The 17,167-nt window shown below is 38.3% G+C and overlaps 2 protein-coding genes and 1 long non-coding RNA gene across 7 annotated transcripts in view; 2 read left to right on the top strand and 1 right to left on the bottom strand.

The window, feature by feature from the left end:
• The window catches only part of LOC133560867 (gamma-aminobutyric acid receptor-associated protein), a 9,045-nt gene extending 5,748 nt beyond the window's left edge, over nucleotides 1-3,297 (top strand). Inside the window, exons 3-4 of the mRNA XM_061913878.1 lie at nucleotides 2,509-2,627; nucleotides 2,700-3,297. Coding sequence (XP_061769862.1) covers nucleotides 2,509-2,627; nucleotides 2,700-2,783 — 203 coding nt within the window. The 3' untranslated portion in view covers nucleotides 2,784-3,297. The remainder of the gene's footprint in view (nucleotides 1-2,508; nucleotides 2,628-2,699) is intronic.
• Nucleotides 122-974, bottom strand: LOC133560868 (uncharacterized). Its single transcript, XR_009808536.1, has 2 exons — nucleotides 598-974; nucleotides 122-505 (listed from the first exon to the last, which is right to left on the bottom strand). It is a non-coding gene; the product is annotated as an uncharacterized LOC133560868 (long non-coding RNA).
• A 2,425-nt stretch (nucleotides 3,298-5,722) lies between the features above and the next one.
• gps2 (G protein pathway suppressor 2) overlaps nucleotides 5,723-17,167 on the top strand; it is a 44,969-nt gene continuing 33,524 nt past the window's right edge. For 2 of the 5 annotated variants that reach the window (XM_061913871.1, XM_061913870.1), the window contains exons 1-2: nucleotides 9,200-9,363; nucleotides 17,031-17,148. In XM_061913871.1, coding sequence (XP_061769855.1) covers nucleotides 17,055-17,148 — 94 coding nt within the window. In that variant the 5' untranslated portion in view covers nucleotides 9,200-9,363; nucleotides 17,031-17,054. Of the gene's footprint in view, nucleotides 5,933-9,195; nucleotides 9,364-17,030; nucleotides 17,149-17,167 lie in introns of those variants that run through there. The other 3 variants (XM_061913869.1, XM_061913868.1, XM_061913874.1) reach the window with 3 other exon arrangements.

Here is a 17,167-nt window from a genome sequence, read left to right as displayed (position 1 = left end):
AATCATTGTATTCCGTTTATATTTACATCCAACACAATTTCCCAACTCATATGGGAATTAATTAATAATCGGATAAAAGAGACAAACTACATTTCTATTCTTTCCAGTATTTTATTGGGGCGGAAAAACGCATACTGGCACCATGTTCAACTTGCCAAATAAAATAAGGCAAATGTTACAAAAATGTTGTTGTTGTTTTTTTAAGTGCACCAATGTCATGCACAATAGCAATAATTTTGCATAGGGGAATTTCAAACTTGGCTACTACTTATTCTAACCACTCTGCAATGTTGGATGCTGAATGTCTCCTCTAGTGGTGTGGTCTGAGGCAGATTGACTTCATGTTCCATTCTTCTCCAATGTAATGGCATGTATTGCCAAGGTAGGCTGCACTTGTCCACACATCAGTAGTGAGAGCAATTTTCTCTGGGTGGCTTTTATGTCAGTCTACACTGCTTGGAATGTCTGCTTGTACCTCCTCTCCATCAGTTTGGTAAAATGGGTACTAGAGGGAAGAGTGTAACCAGGGTTGAGGATGTGAATTATTTGTCTAAAACCTTCATCTTCCACCATTGATATTAGCCTCATGTCAGTTACCAACATATTCAGGATAGTATCAGTCAATGCAGCCGCTTGCTTTGGTGTGCACACCTTCCTTTCTACCAAGTCGCTAATGCTGGCTTCTTTCTTTCTGAAATGAGAGAAACCATATTATGAATGTACATAGTAGCATCATTTACATGTAACTCAATACATACCTAGTTGATTGGGGATAGGTTTATTGGCAACACTAAATTGGCCCTAGTGTGTGAATGTGAGTGTGAATGTTGTCTGTCTATCTGTGTTGGCCCTGTGATGAGGTGGCGACTTGTCCAAGGTGTAGCCCGCCTTCTGACCGATTGTAGCTGAGATAGGCACCAGCGACCCCAAAAGGAATAAGCGGTAGAAAATGTATGTATGTATGATGTATGTAATGTGTGTGTAAGTGTATATATGTATATGAGTATATATATATATATATATATATATATATATATATATATATAAATATATATAAATACATACATATACATATATATAAACACATTATATATATATATATATATATAATGTGTTTATATTTATGTTTATATATATATGTATATGTATGTATTTATATGTATGTATATATTAGGGCTGGGCGATGTTTACGATATATCGCGGGTTTGTCTCTGTGCGATATAGAAAATGACTATCGTAATATTTGAGTATACGTTCTCACGTAGTAGCTTTTAGCTGCGGGCATTCAGGCTCTTCTCACTCTTTCCTGTCTCTCCTCACAGACAAGCAGGCGCACATTCTTACATACGTCACAACTGTCACGTCATACGGGTCACATACACGCCCTCGCCCAGCAGAGAGGTACCAGCGTGGCTAATGTTAGCTGCTAACGTAGCCGTACGAGAAAGAAGGTGCGGATCTGGTAACAAATGAAAGAAGACTTCAGTCCCAATAAAAACAGCAGGGTGTCCATCGTCTGGCGGTGGTTTGGCTTCAAGTGGAAAAATGTTGAACAGACAACTGTAATTTGTCAAGTGGGGGGCGAAAGCGTTGCTATAAAAAGTAGCATTACTGCTAAAATGTAGCATCATTTGAAAAGTCACTTGCTAGAGAATTAAGAGAATTTCATAACCGTAGTAACATACCACATAGTGAAGGACGAATACTATTTGATTTCCTATCATGCAGCTCATTTTTATTTGACACTTAAAATGTCTCTGACAATCTTGCACTTTATGTTTTGGAAATGACTTGAATGTTTGTGCCATTGCTTAATAACTTTAATAATTATCCTTTTTTTCAATTGACTTAGTTGTGATTTCCCTCTCTGCATGAAAGTTTAAAAGTAGTATATATGAATGCAGTATGAAGAAGAATGTTTTAATGTATACACATATAATCATCATACTGCTGTTATTATATGCATCAAGTGTTCATTCAAGGCCAAGGCAAAATATTGTATAATATATCGTATATTGCGATATGGCCTAAAAATATTGCGATATTAAAAAAAGGCAATATCGCCCAGCCCCAGTATATATGTATATATATATATATATATATATATATATATATATATATATATATATATATATATATGTATATATATGTATATGTATATGTATGTATGTATGTATGTATGTATGTACAGTATGTCTATATGTATAATGGTGTCTAAAAAACTAAATATGTAAAATTAACTTCTACAAATACAGGCATTTATACAATACAAGCAGTTGAATAAATTAACAGTTAAATTTTTTACACAAAATAATTACTTTCATTATATTTAATATTATTAACTTTTTAAATTATAATAAATTAATATTGTTGAAATATGACTTTTTTTGTTTAAAATGTAGTCCACTATGTATTATTATATAATATATTTTATTTTGTTTTTCATTACTTGGATGTTGTAGTACATATGTAATTGTTGGTTAAAAAGAAAAAAAAATCTATTTACAGTGGGACAGTTTTATTTCCTCATCCGGAAACGAATCCACTTGCGAGCTGAGGACGCACTCTTCTTCTTCGTAAACAACGTCATTCCACCCACCTCAGCCACCATGGGGCTCTTATACCAGGTACCTTGAAAGTTGTGGAGTTTCCTTAACATTGTCATGACGTGACTCAATATTTCTGACATTCTTTTGCAGGAGCATCACGAAGAGGACTTCTTCCTCTACATCGCCTACAGTGACGAAAGTGTGTACGGCAGCAATAGCCAAAGGGAAATGTGATCCTGTTCAAGCTCCTAAGCCCCGCCCCAAACAACCCACTCAAACTTACATTCATTTAAATATTTAACCTTAGCTCAGCAGCATTAGAGTTCACTTCGCCTTCCACCTTTCTCTGCTATAATTTGATGGCCAGATTTTAAGGGTAATAATTCGAAATACAATACTATCATTCAAAAGTTTAAATAATCCAGAGTTTATATATATAGAATACGTGCACTATATTGATTTGAATCCATTAAAAAAAAACTGCATTAATTGCCGTATTAAAACAATGATATAGTGGTGGAGCTTTTCTATAGTTTTGTCAGTGGTTGTTTATTTTTAATTTACAATGTTGTAAAGCGGAGTGCAAATTTTTTTTTTTTTGTTCAAAGTACAGCCTTTTTTTCTGTTTTTTGCTGTTTTCCTTTTATTTAGTTTTTATTTTTTTTAAATAATATTCTGTATAGAGCTGCATTATTGGCGCTTTCTCCACTCATGAGCTTACACGATAAATGAAATGTGATGAAAAGTTTTTTGTCTTCCATTGGCTTTTTACAAAGGCTTTTATTACAAACTACTGCCGCTGGTATTACAAAAATGTATGTATATTTCACAACTTTTATTTTTCACACGTTCCTTTATATTTTTAATGTTACCAGTTCTTAGAAATGACATTGTATATACATGATACACTTTATGTAATTAGGTATAATGTGGCATTTTAAATGTAATTTATTTATTATCTAATTAGTATTTGATATCATTGGTTTTATTTATTGCCAATAAAATACATATTTTAAGGCTTTTAAAGTAATATACAATTATTTTTAAGACTAACTTTCTTTGTTATTATTCGTCATGTACAGCAACAGTATCTCCAAGACATAGTTTGCGTAGAGTTTGCCAAAAAACATGAAACACTCAGACTGAGAAAAAAAGATGATTGGTCTGGTGAGACCAAAATTGAACTTTTCAGCATTCATTTTAAGCGGTACGTGTGTAGAAAAACAGCTCATTACCTGCCCAATACAGTGAAACGTGGTGGCAGCATCATGTATGGGGGTGTTTTTCAGCTACAGGTACAGGACAACTGGTTCCAATCAAGGGAACTATGGGTTCGGAGAAGTACAGAGATATCTTGGTACAAAATCTCTGAGTGCTCAGGACCTCAGACCTGGCCAAAGGTTCACCTTCCAACAATGACACAAAGCTAAGATAACAAAGGAGTGGCTTTGGACCAACTCTGTGACCATTCTTGACTGGCCCAACCAGAGCCCTGACCAAAACCCAATTGAGCATCCCAGGAGAGACCTGAAAATGGCTGTTCACCAGCATTCACCATCCAGCTTGACAGAACTGGAGAGGATCCACAAATCCAGGTATGAAAAACGTGTTGCATCATTCCCAAGAAGACTCATTGCTATAATAGATCAAAAGGTACAAATACTCAATATTGAGCAGAAGGTATGAACACTTATGTGACCGTGTGATATTTCAGTTTATGTTTTTTTTTAATACATTTGCAAACAATTCTAAACCTTTTTTGTTTTTTTCCGGTCAAGATGGGCTGCTGAGTGTACATGTGAATGTGAATTATATTTATATAGCGCTTTTCTCTAGTGACTCAGTGCTTTACATAGTGAAACCCAATATCTAAGTTACATTTAAACCAGTGTGGGTGGCACTGGGAGCAGGTGGGTAAAGTACCTTGCCCAAGGACACAACGGCAGTGAGTAGAATGGCGGGAGCGGGAATCGAACCTGCAACCCTCAAGTTGCTGGCACGGCCACTCTACCAATCGAGCTATGCCGCCCCATACATTAATGAAATACAAAATTAACATTTTTTATTTTAGAAAATGGCTGCACTGAAACAAGGAGTGAAACATTTAAAGGGGTTTTAATACTCTCTGTCCCCACTAAGTTTTGTAAGCTGCTTAAAACATCAACCTGTCATCAATACAGGTGAGACTCAAAAATGTAAAATGTTGTGTAAAATTTGATCCATTTCAGCAGCTCAGCTTCAAACATAAGCAAATATGTGATATAAACACAAGAGATTCAAAGGCAAATATGTCAAGCTTTGATTTGTTGCAATTTTGATGGTCATGGTTCAGTTTTTGAAAACTTTAAATTTTCCAGTTGATTGGCAACACTAAATTGGCCCTCGTGTGTGAATTTGAGTGAAAAATTGTGCAATTTTTTTGGTGATATCTTGCGTTTTAAACCTTTTAAAATAGTATATTTCCGCATAGGATATAAACAAAGTTAGTGCGTCTGCTTCACAATACGAAGGTCCTGCAGTCCTGGGTCCATTACCAGGCTCGGGATATTTCTGTGTGGAGTTTGCATTTTCTCCCCGTGAATGCGTGGGTTCCCTCTGGTAACTCCGGCTTCCTCCCACTTCCAAAGACATGCACCTGGGGACAGAGGTGGGTAGTAACGCGCTACATTTACTCCGTTACATCTACTTGAGTAACTTGGGATAAATTGTACTTCTAAGAGTAGTTTTTATGCAACATACTTTTATAGAAAAGAAACGCTATTTTTACTCCGCTCCATTTATCTACTCGCTACTTTTTTTTAATCGATCTATTAATGTTTGTTTTGGTTTTTCAAAGTAGGATCTACGCATGCCTGCGTTTCACCAATCACATGCAGTCATTGGTGACGTTGGACCAATCAAACAGAGCCAGGCGGTCACATGACCGTCACACGTAAAACCCGACATAAACAAGTTGGAAAAACTTATTGGGGTGTTGTACGCAATATGTACTGTACTACTAATACAAATTTCAATCAATCAATCAAAAGTGTAAAGGAAAAAAGACACTTTTTGTTTCAACTGTACTTCCCGTCAAAAGCCTAATGACTGATCGCACAGTTCCTGTCTTCACAATAAAAGCGACGCTCCAGCGCGCCTGCGCTAACAAAATGAGAGTCTCCGAAAGCCATCGCAAACAAGCGAGCAAGCTACGGAGTTTGCCGCCAATGTATTTCTTGTAAAGTGTATAAAACGAACATGGAAGCTGGACAAATAAGATGCCAAAAACCAACGACTTTCGTGTGGTATTAGACAGAAAGGAGGAACTTTTTTTATCCATTTGAAAGCGTGGACGTTATCATCACTACTGTCTAATTCCAATCAATGCAAGTCATCAGAATCAGGTAATACACCAACTTATATTGTCTTCATGAAAGATAGGAATCTATGTTAAACATGCATGTATATTCATTAAAACACCTTTAACATGTGAACAAAAACGGCAAAATAAATAAATATAAATTACTGTATATATCAATCAATCAATCAATGTTTACTTATATAGCCCTAAATCACTAGTGTCTCAAAGGGCTGCACAAACCACAACACAAACCACTACCACATCCTCGGTAGGCCCACATAAGGGCAAGGAAAACTCACACCCAGTCGGACGTCGGTGACAATGATGACTATGAGAACCTTGGAGAGGATGAAAGCAATGGATGTCGAGCGGGTCTAACATGATACTGTGAAAGTTAAATCCATATTGGATCCAACACAGTCGCGAGAGTCCAGTCCAAAGCGGATCCAACACTACCCAACACAGCAGCGAGAGTCCCGTTCACAGCGGAGCCAGCAGGAAACCATCCCAAGCGGAGGTGGATCAGCAGCGCAGAGATGTACCCAGCCGATACACAGGCAAGCAGTACATGGCCATCAGATCGGACCGGACACCCTCCACAAGGGAGAGTGGGTCATAGGACAAAAAGAAAACAAACGGCAGATCAACTGGTCTAAAAAGGGAGTCTATTTAAAGGTTAGAGTATACAAATGAGTTTTAAGGTGAGACTTAAATGCTTCTACTGAGGTGGCATCTCGAACTGTTACCGGGAGGGCATTCCAGAGTACTGGAGCCCGAAATGAAAACGCTCTATAGCCCGCAGACTTTTTTTGGGCTTTGGGAATCACAATAAGCCGGAGTCCTTTGAACGCAGATTTCTTGCCGGGACATATGGTACAACACAATCGGCAAGATAGGATGGAGCTAGACCCATCCATCCATCCATCCATTTTTACCGATTATTCCCTTTCGGGCCGTGTAGTATTTTATACGTAAGTAGTAAAACCTTAAAGTCACATTTTAAGTGCACAGGAAGCCAGTGCAGGTGAGCCAGTACAGGCGTAATGTGATCAAACTTTCTTGTTCTTGTCAAAAGTCTAGCAGCCGCATTTTGTACTAACTGTAATCTTTTAATGCTAGACATGGGGAGACCCGAAAATAATAGGTTACCGTAGTCGAGACGAGACGTAACAAACGCATGGATAATGATCTCGGCGTCTTTAGTGGACAAAATGGAGCGAATTTTAGCGATATTACGGAGATGAAAGAAGGCCGTTTTAGTAACGCTTTTAATTTGTGACTCAAAGGAGAGAGTTGGGTCGAAGATAATACCCAGATTCTTTACCGTGTCGCCTTGTTTAATTGTTTGGTTGTCAAATGTTAGAGTTGTATTATTAAATATAGGTCGGTGTCTAGCAGGACCGATAATCAGCATTTCCTTTTTTTTGTCGTTGAGTTGCAAAAAGTTAGCGGACATCCATTGTTTAATTTCATTAAGACACGCCTCCAGCTGACTACAATCCGGCGTGTTGGTCAGCTTTAGGGGCATGTAGAGTTGGGTGTCATCAGCATAACAGTGAAAGCTAACACCGTATTTGCGTATGATGTCACCTAGCGGCAGCATGTAGATGCTGAAGAGTGCAGGGGCAAGAACCGAACCCTGGGGAACTCCACACGTTACCTTAACGTAGTCTGAGGTCACATTGTTATGGGAGACGCACTTCATCCTATCAGTAAGATAAGAGTTAAACCAAGACAGGGCTAAGTCTGACATACCAATTCGTGTTTTGATATGTTCTAATAAAATATGATCGACGGTATCGAAAGCAGCGCTAAGATCGAGGAGCAGCAACATAGAATCCATCGTTAGCAATAGATCATTAGTAATTTTTGAGGGCTGTCTCTGTAGAGTGATTTGCCCTGAAACCGGATTGAAAGGTTTCACATAGATTGTTAGACGCTAAGTGTTCATTTAACTACTCCGCAACAATTTTTTCGAGGATTTTTGAAATAAATTTTTGAAAAAAATATATAAATGTATGTATGTGTATGTGTATGTGTATGTGTATGTGTACGTGTATGTGTGTGTGTGTATGTGTATATGTGTATATATATATATATATTATATATCCATCCATTTCCTACCGCTTATTCCCTTTTGGGGTCGCGGTGGGTGCTGGCGCCTATCTCAGCTTCAATCGGGTGGAAGGCAGGGTACACCCTGGACAAGTCGCCATCTCATCGCAGGGCCAACACAGAGAGACAGACAACATTCACACTCACATTCACACACTAGGGCCAATTTAGTGTTGCCAATCAACCTGTCCCCAGGTGCATGTCCTTGGACATATATATATATATATATATATATATATATATATATATATATATATATATATATATATATATATATATATATATGTATGTATATATATATATATATATATATATGTATGTATATATATATATATATATATATATGTATGTATATATATATATATATATATATATATATATATATGTATGTATATATGTATGTATGTATATATGTATGTATATATGATATGTGTGTGTGTGTATATGTATATATGAGGTAGATCACCTCGACTTGGTCATTTATTAAGTAATTGATTAACGTTGAAAAACTTATTGGGGTGTTACCATTTGGTGGTCAATTGTACGGAATATGTACTGTACTGTGCAATCTACTAATACAAGTTTCAATCAATCAATCAATCAATCAATCAATCAATCAATGCCTACTGAGCCTATGGTGCTGTTAAATTATTGTGGCTCAATATGCCTTAATTTTTTTTTATTTTAATGTACTATTATTTAATATATATTATTGTTTTAGTTGCTTAATAGATATTCCTGGCTCTGAATTTGCTCGTTGCTATTTTTATGTTTTTGTCCATTATTTGTTGCCGTAATCATTAAACAAACAGGTTAATCATCAGTTACTCAGTACTTGAATAGTTTTTTCACAACAAACTTTTTACTTTTACTCAAGTAAATATTTTGGTGACTACTCCTTACTTTTACTTGAGTAATAATCTCTAAAGTAACTGTACTCTTACTTGAGTACAATATCTGGCTACTCTACCCACCTCTGCCTGGGGATAGGTTGATTGGCAACACTAAATTGGCCATAGTGTGTGAATGTTGTCTATCTGTGTTGGCCCTGTGATGTCCAGGGTGTACACCGCCTTCCGCCCGATTGTAGCTGACATAGGCACCAGCGCCCCCCGCCACCCCAAAAGGGAATAAGTGGTAGAAATGGATGGATGGAGGAAAACGTTTGACCGCCGGCAGCAAAAACCGGAAATGCCTCGGTCACGTGGTTACAACCCAGCATTACCGGAATAAGAAACATCGCCGGTCTCTGCATGTGACGGAGATGTGTTATCCTGGTTTAACAGCCAAATAAGAACTATCTGAAACCAAACAGTAAGAGGATTAACTTAACTCCAAAGGACACATACGTCATCAAAAGTAAGCATTTTGGACTTTCTGTACACCTTTTGTTTTCCGACTTGCATTAGCTTTGCTAGCTTGATGGGTCAAGCAAGGTAGCAGTTTTTCTACATTTCTGGAAATTTATATAAGTCGTGTCTTAATTAATGTAAAGCTGCGTCAATTTTTAATCCAATTAAAATAAATGTTCTGTTGTTGCCGTTGCTTCGGAAATGTAACAGAACCATGATGCTAGCCTACGAGCTAGCTCATCTGTATAGGCCTCTTGTTGTCAATTGTGTTCTTTTCATGCATTTATCCAGTTTTTGTCAAATAAGTGCAAGGCCCCCAACCGATGAGTGCTTTTTAATCTGCATGGAGCTCAACACGAAGGCTGCCACTAGTAACGGGTGCGTTCTCACTTATTGGGTAAACATTGAGTCCAGTCAGTAGGTGGTGTCAACTTATTAGACTCGTTTGCGATAGTATAACATGGTAACTTTACAAATGTTTTACTACAATTATTAAACTTTTTTTTTTTACAAAAACTGTACCATGTCCGCTTGTATTTTATTCAAATTGTTTGTTGCAAATAATATTTAAGTAACTATAAGTAGGGCTTCACGGTGGCAGAGGGGTTAGTGCGTCTGCCTCACAATACGAAGGTCCTGCAGTCCTGGGTTCAATTCCAGGCTGAGGATCTTTCTGTGTGGAGTTTGCATGTTCTCCCCGTGAATGCGTGGGTTCCCTCCGGGTACTCCGGCTTCCTCCCACCTCCAAAGACATGCACCTGGGGATAGGTTGATTGGCAACACTAAATGGGCCCTAGTGTGTGAGTGTGAATGTTGTCTGTCTATCTGTGTTGGCCCTGCGATGAGGTGGCGACTTGTCCAGGGTGTACCCCGCCTTCCGCCCGATTGTAGCTGAGATAGGCGCCAGCGCCCCCCGTGACCCTGAAAGGGAATAAGTGGTAGAAAATGGATGGATGGATAACTGTAAGTTATCCATCCATGTCCGATAATAGCTTTTTTGCCGACATTCCGATATTGTCCAACTCTTAATTACCGATACCGATATTTACAGTCGTGGATTTAACCCATTATTATGCCTAATTGTGTTGTGATGCCCCGCTGGATGCGTTAATATAACAAGGGTTTTCAAAATAAAATAAAAAATAAGTTATGGGAAAAAATGCCAACATGGCGCTGCCATATTTATTATTGAAGTGCATTTTTTTTTACATGCCTCAAAAATAGCAGCTTGGAATTTGGGACATGAGCTGAGAGAGCATGAAGAGATTGATGTGGGGGCGATAGCGGGGTGTGTATATTGTGGCACCCCAGAAAAATTAGTGCTGCAAGGGTTTCTGGGTATTTGTTCTGTTGTTTTTATGTTGTGTTATGGTGCAGATGTTCTCCGGAAATGTGTTTTGTCATTCTTTTTTTGGTGTGGGTTCACAGTGTGGCGCATATTTGTAATAGTGTTAAAGTTGTTTATACGGCCATCCTAAGTGTGACCTCCCGTATGGCTGTTAACCAAGTATGCTTTGCATTCACGTTCATGCGTGCGTGCTTGAAAAGCCGTACATATGTGATTGGCCCGGCACGGAAAGGCAGTGACTTTAAGGGTTATTGGCGCGCTCCACTTCTGCACTCCGTACAGGGGTGTTTAAAAAAGTCATAAATTTTACCTTTTAAAACAGTGATAATTTCCGATATTACATCTTAAAGCATTTATCGGCCGATAACATCGGCAGACCGATAACATCGGACAGCTCTAATAAAAATGTAACTACTGTGTGTGACAGGTGTCTTAATGGACCCCCAGTGAAGTAGAGATGAAGCAGGGAGCCCCTACTTGCATGTTTTGTACAGTGTTGGCGCTAGGAATGTTCAAAATGGGGTACCACAGTACATTTTTGGGGTCATATTTTTTTGTAACCTTTTTGAAAACAAATGATAAATGTATGCCTTATACTGTTGTCAAACGTTAATTCATAAAAAAAATAATACAAAAGAGACACATTTTTATGCGTATGTAAATGTATTCAGTTATAAACATTCATTGACTTTCTTCTTTCCTTCATGGATCTAAACTTAACAGCTGACAGTATTTTTTTTCTTTATTTGTATATAATAAGCAGTAGGTGTATTTATTTCAGTCAAAGTGTAAAAAGTTTTTTTTGCTTCGGTCATGAAATTATGATAACGGTGTGCCAGGGCATAACCTGACTCTCGCCAGATCCTTGTAGTTTGCTGAGCTCCACACAAGGATCTGGGAATTCTCAATAGATGTATTTCAGAAGGTGGGGACCTTGTAAAGAATCATTGTATGTGATTAGATAAACCATTTGTCCGTTTTTCTTGGATGAGGTGCTACTTCAACCACTCACATCGAAATCAACCTGTGATGCTGATGAGAGCGACGCTGGAAAATCCAAAACCGAACAGCCAACATATTGGATAACGAAAGAGCAAAAAGTTCTTTATCTTTTTAGATAATTAATTTTCGATATATTCGACAGAACAGTTGCAATAGCAGAATCAATGTCAGCACACAACTTCTCGCTGCAGGCCGCCATTGTTGTTTGAATATATGGCGATATGATGGCCTTTTATTAATATCTCGATATTTTTAGGTCATGTCACGATACACGATATATATCTCGATATTTTGCCTTAGCCTTGAATCAAAACTTGATACATATAATCACAGGAGTATGATGATTCTATGTGTCTACATTAAAACATTCTTGATCATACTGCATTAATACTTGCTCATTTAAACTTTCATGCAGCGAGGGAAATCACAACCAAGTCAATTAATCAAAACTGTATTTATTAAAGTTATTAAGCAGTGGCACAAACATTCATGTCATTTCTAAAACAGAAAGTCCAAGTTTGTCAGAGACATTTTGAAAAAAGTGCATGATGTCACTAAGAAGACATATCAAAACAAAACTAAATTAAAGTGCACTTTCTGTTTAGAACATCACAATAGTTAAAAAACAAATAAAGTGTACTTTTGTGCATGATGTCACACAAAATATTTCAAAAAGTGTCAAATAAAAATGAGCTGCATAATAGGAAATCTTCTTTATGTGGTAGGTTCCTGTGGATGTTATCTCCTCCATACAGTGTTGATAGATAGATAGATAGATAGTACTTTATTGATTCCTTCAGGAGAGTTCCTTCAGGAAAATAAAAATTCCAGCAGCAGTGTACAGAGTTGAGATCAATTTAAATAAAAGTAAAAAGTAAATAATGGGGGTTTAAATGGAAACAAAATAGAGAAATATTACAATAAGAATAAAAAATAAAAAGCAACAACGGGAATAAAAATATAACAGTAAAATAAGAATATAACAAGACAAAGTAGGCAGTAGTGACCATGTTATGAAAACGTATTGCACTGTTATTGTTTTGCATCCCCTGTCATCCTAGTACCCCCCACCCCCTGCCCCAGAGAGGAGTTGTACAGTCTAATGGCGTGTGGGACAAAGGAGTTTTTGAGTCTATTAGTCCTGCACTTGGGATGAAGCAGTCTTAGCACTGAACAGGCTCCTTTGGCTACTGATAACGCTATGCAGAGGGTGACTGGCATGATGTGGAAGTAGTTGCTTTGGCATTTTGTTAGTGTGGCACCGGCCGAAGATGTTAACATGCAGAGTTTCAAGCACTCTTCTTTCTCTAGCGGGTGACTTTTCAAACAATGCTACATTAGCAGTGCTGCTACTTTTTGTAGCGACGCTTTTGCCGCATATATGTTGAAAATATTCCCACTTAAAGCCAAACCACCGCCAGACAATGGACCCCGTGCTGTTTTTCTTGGGAATTGTTTCTTCCTCCATTTGTTACCAGATTCGCACCTTCTCTCTTTCGTATTACCACCCGCACCGCACAGTTAGCATCACAACTAACGTTACCATGTCACTACCTCTCTGCTCCGTGGGAGCGTGTGACGTTGAACACGTGACATATGTAAGAATGTGCTCTTGTTTTAAGTCTCTGTGAGAAGTACAGACAAGAGAGTTGGAAACATATGCAGTCTAATGCCCGTAGCTAAAAGCAACTGTGTGAGAACGTATACTCAAATATCACAATATAGTAATTTTCTATATCGCACAGAGACAAACCCGCGATATATCGAGTATATTGATATATCGCCCAGCCCTAGTCTCATCTATGAAATTGCGCCCGGCAATCATTTTGCTATTTTGAAGGAGTTGGCAATGCCCTCGATCACAGATCTTTATGTGGAGCTCAACGAACTACAAGGATTTGGCGAGAGTCAGGTTAGCCAGGGCATACATACATACATATGACAAATTGAATTGATTGTTCTCACCTGTATGTTGATCATCAGTCGTTTAAAAAACGCCACATTTACACTTTCATGGCAAATAATGCCAACAAACTTAGAATTTTGCAAGTTAGTTTCAATGTCATTTTATACAGTGGCACTCAATGCCTCTCGCATTTCATATCTGGCTTGGTGATGGTCGTAAGCTGTGTTACCCTTTTAACTATGGCGTATTGTTGGGTGAGTGACGTGTGTAAGTGAGTGGGCAAGTTAGGCGAGGGAGCACTAGCATGTTCAAAGTGAACATGCTAGCGCTCACTTCTGAACATGCTAGCGCTCCCTCTCCTAACTTGCCCACTCACTTACACACATGGTGGATGTCCGATTGGCTTTGTGGAAAACATAAATAAAGATCTTTAACAAATTAACGGCCTAGTTCTTCCGACCAAAGAGCGGAACTGTAGGGACCCAAATTGGAAGGTGTTTCTTGGTGGCTGGTGAGGCTGGATCTTTGAAAATTAGTGCACCCGGTCATAAAGGTGTTCTTTTTTATTAGGCTGTTTACAAAACATCGGCGGAAAGCGACGATCTTCAAAAAAAAAAAAAAATCGCATCCAGGAGATGCGGACTTCTGGAATTTTGCGTCATTTCGGATTTAAATGCATGAAAAGACACAAAAAGTGTGTTAACGCCAACACTGTTGTATAAAAGTTTGGTTGTCATTTGAAGGACAGGTGAATCACACCAGTTATGTTTCTACACAGAAACCATGAATTGATTAACGTGGACCCCGACTTAAACAAGTTGAAAAACTTATTCAGGTGTTACCATTTAGTGGTCAATTGAACGGAATATGTACTGTACTGTGCAATCTATTAATAAAAGTATCAATCAAAGATGTTATGCAAGTTTTGTAGTGAAAAGTTAAAGTACCAAAGATTGTCTCACACACACTAGGTGTGGTGAAATTTGTCCTTTGCATTTGACCCATCCCCTTGTTCACCCCCTGGGAGTTGAGGGAAGCAGTGAGCAGCAGCGGTGGCCGCGGCCGGGAATCATTTTGGTGATTTAACCCCCGATTCCAACCCTTGATACTGAGTGCCAAGCAGAGAGGTAATAGTTCCCCTTTTTATAGTCTTTGGTATGACTCAGCCGGGGTTTGAACTTAGGACCTACTGATTTCAGGGGGCCACTCTAATCACAAGGCCACTGAGCAGCTGGCCTTGTGGTTAGAGAGGTAGAAAGTCAGATCTTCTACCTAAAATGTACGAAAAATGTAGTCACCCACGGTGTACACGAAACACAGTCTCTAGTTTTAAAGGGGAACTGCACTTTTTTTTTAAAATTTTGTCTGTCATTCACAGTCCTTGTGAAAAACAAGCTTGCATATGTCTTTAAAAAATATATAAATATTCTAACTAGTACATAAATGCAAGAGCCTGTCAGAGTCGCTCTATTCCGCCATTGCTTGGATTTAAATGACATCAATGTCTGTTCTAAAAGAGTACAAGGCGCCATTTAGATTTTTTGTAAGAAAAATGCCCTGTGTTTGCGTTGTGAACATATTGCAAAAAGGATAAACGTTTCTTCAGAGTTCCTGGAGCAAAAGTCAAAAAAGGTTAAAGAATGCTAGATTTGACAAAAGACGAGCAATGTAGCACACACTTCACTCCAAAGGAAAAGAGTCGAAGTTTTCAGTGACCATTAGGTTAAAGCTTTTTTGATATATTTTTAATATAGTTTACTTGTTTAGTATTTCATAATGAACTATTTTATTAATGTTGTTTGTATTGTAACTTCTAACAACTGAAACCAGAAAGTCAGGGTGACTTTGTCAGGAAAGGGACTTCCACGTCTCAGCATTTGTTTATTTTGTACACAAATGTGAGAGTACACAACAACACTCGGGTGATGATGAACCATGAAATATGGTGATGATTCAGTAATTGTTAGTTTTTAAAATATGGTATGCAGTCACGGGTGTCGGGTGCTTGTAGTTGCTGTTTGTTTACATAGATGCTTCCGCGCAAGACGCAAAGATACGTATAAATCCTGTAGAGTCTTGATACCAATATCCTTGACCCAGCCACACACAAAGAAGTTGTAGACCTCCATGCTTTTCCAAGTTTTCATCTCTTTTGTTTTGTAGAATGACGGAGCAGAAGATGGTCGGATACTCTCATCACTCAACAAATCTTTTCTTGATAAAGTATAGGGATCTTTTCCATTGCATAGTTACATTGTTTTGCTAGTATCTGCTTTTGCAGGGAGATCTAAACCCCTTGCGTACTCAAGAGTTCACACACTGCTTGCGGCACAACAGCAAGCTTGGCTTTGGTTGACCACCACTGCTTTTCACTTTTGGGAAGAAGTCATGTGACGGAATACAAGCAACAAAATGCCTAAAAACATCCAAACACTTTTATCAACATGTTACATACATGCTGTTAGTATGTGTGTAGTTTATAACAGTCACAAAACATTATAGCTAGTATTAATATTTGAACACTTATACAGTTTGCAGTTAAAGGATGAGTGAGCATCCTAGTCAACAAACTAAAGACTTTATAAACAAGTTTTTACAATGTTTAGGACACATCGCCGGTTGCATGTTTCCTCACCTTATTAACTCTCAATCACAGCAGGACGCTGTATTGAGAAAATAAAAGCAACATCAAATTTCTTCTTTGCTGTATACTTTGTGTGTGGACAAGTGTGTCTGTCTCCAATATTGTCCACACCTGTCTCCATCTAAACACAGCAGAGCACTCTTAAACGCACGCCGGGAAGCGAGGGAAAATGACGTTAAACCAAGCGCTTGGTTCAGTTTACTCCGAGGAGAAATTTCCGGAGCAATGTCCATGAAGTTTATCCGCCATGATTATCAAGTCAAACTGACTTTGTTTTCAGGAAGTGTTGCCTAAATGCATTAATAAATGACATTTTTTTGTTAATTAAAAAATTAGACGGTATTACTAACCTTCGGGATTATTTTACAGTGGTTTATCATTATACTGTTTACTAACCGGCGGGAATTTCACAGCGGTTTATCATTACACCGTTTACCATTACATCCCTAGTTCATTAATCAGTAAAAAGTCAAGGGCGGTCACGGCCTGTTCTTGCCGTCGATGCTGGTCCAATTTTTAGGCCATTACGGCCAGTGACAAGGGCGGTCGCGGCACTCGCGAAATCAGTGATGTTAACATAGATACTACTCTGATGCTTTTTACTGGAAATGTCATGATCATTGAATCATTTTGTCCTTACTAGTGCAAAATAAAGACAAAACCATTGTAGGTAGCAAACTAGTTACTACACAAGCATAACTATTGTTTAATGTAAGTGTAGCCACATAAAAAGTGAATCAATTGTTAATAAATGTGTATGAATGTTGTTTTTAGCTGGCCCCCCCGCTGCCCGTTACCATGCCTGCCCTGCTGGAGAGACCCAAGCTGTCTAATGCGATGGCGCGCGCCCTCCACAAGCACATCATGAGGGAAAGGGAACGCAAAAGACAAGGTTCTTAGCCTCACATGGG

This window comes from Nerophis ophidion, linkage group LG10, assembly GCF_033978795.1.
Source record: "Nerophis ophidion isolate RoL-2023_Sa linkage group LG10, RoL_Noph_v1.0, whole genome shotgun sequence".
In the NCBI taxonomy this organism is placed as follows: Eukaryota; Metazoa; Chordata; class Actinopteri; order Syngnathiformes; family Syngnathidae; genus Nerophis; species Nerophis ophidion.
The sequence above is the reverse complement of the archived record's forward strand: the minus strand, read 5'-3'. Positions and strand labels throughout refer to the sequence as shown.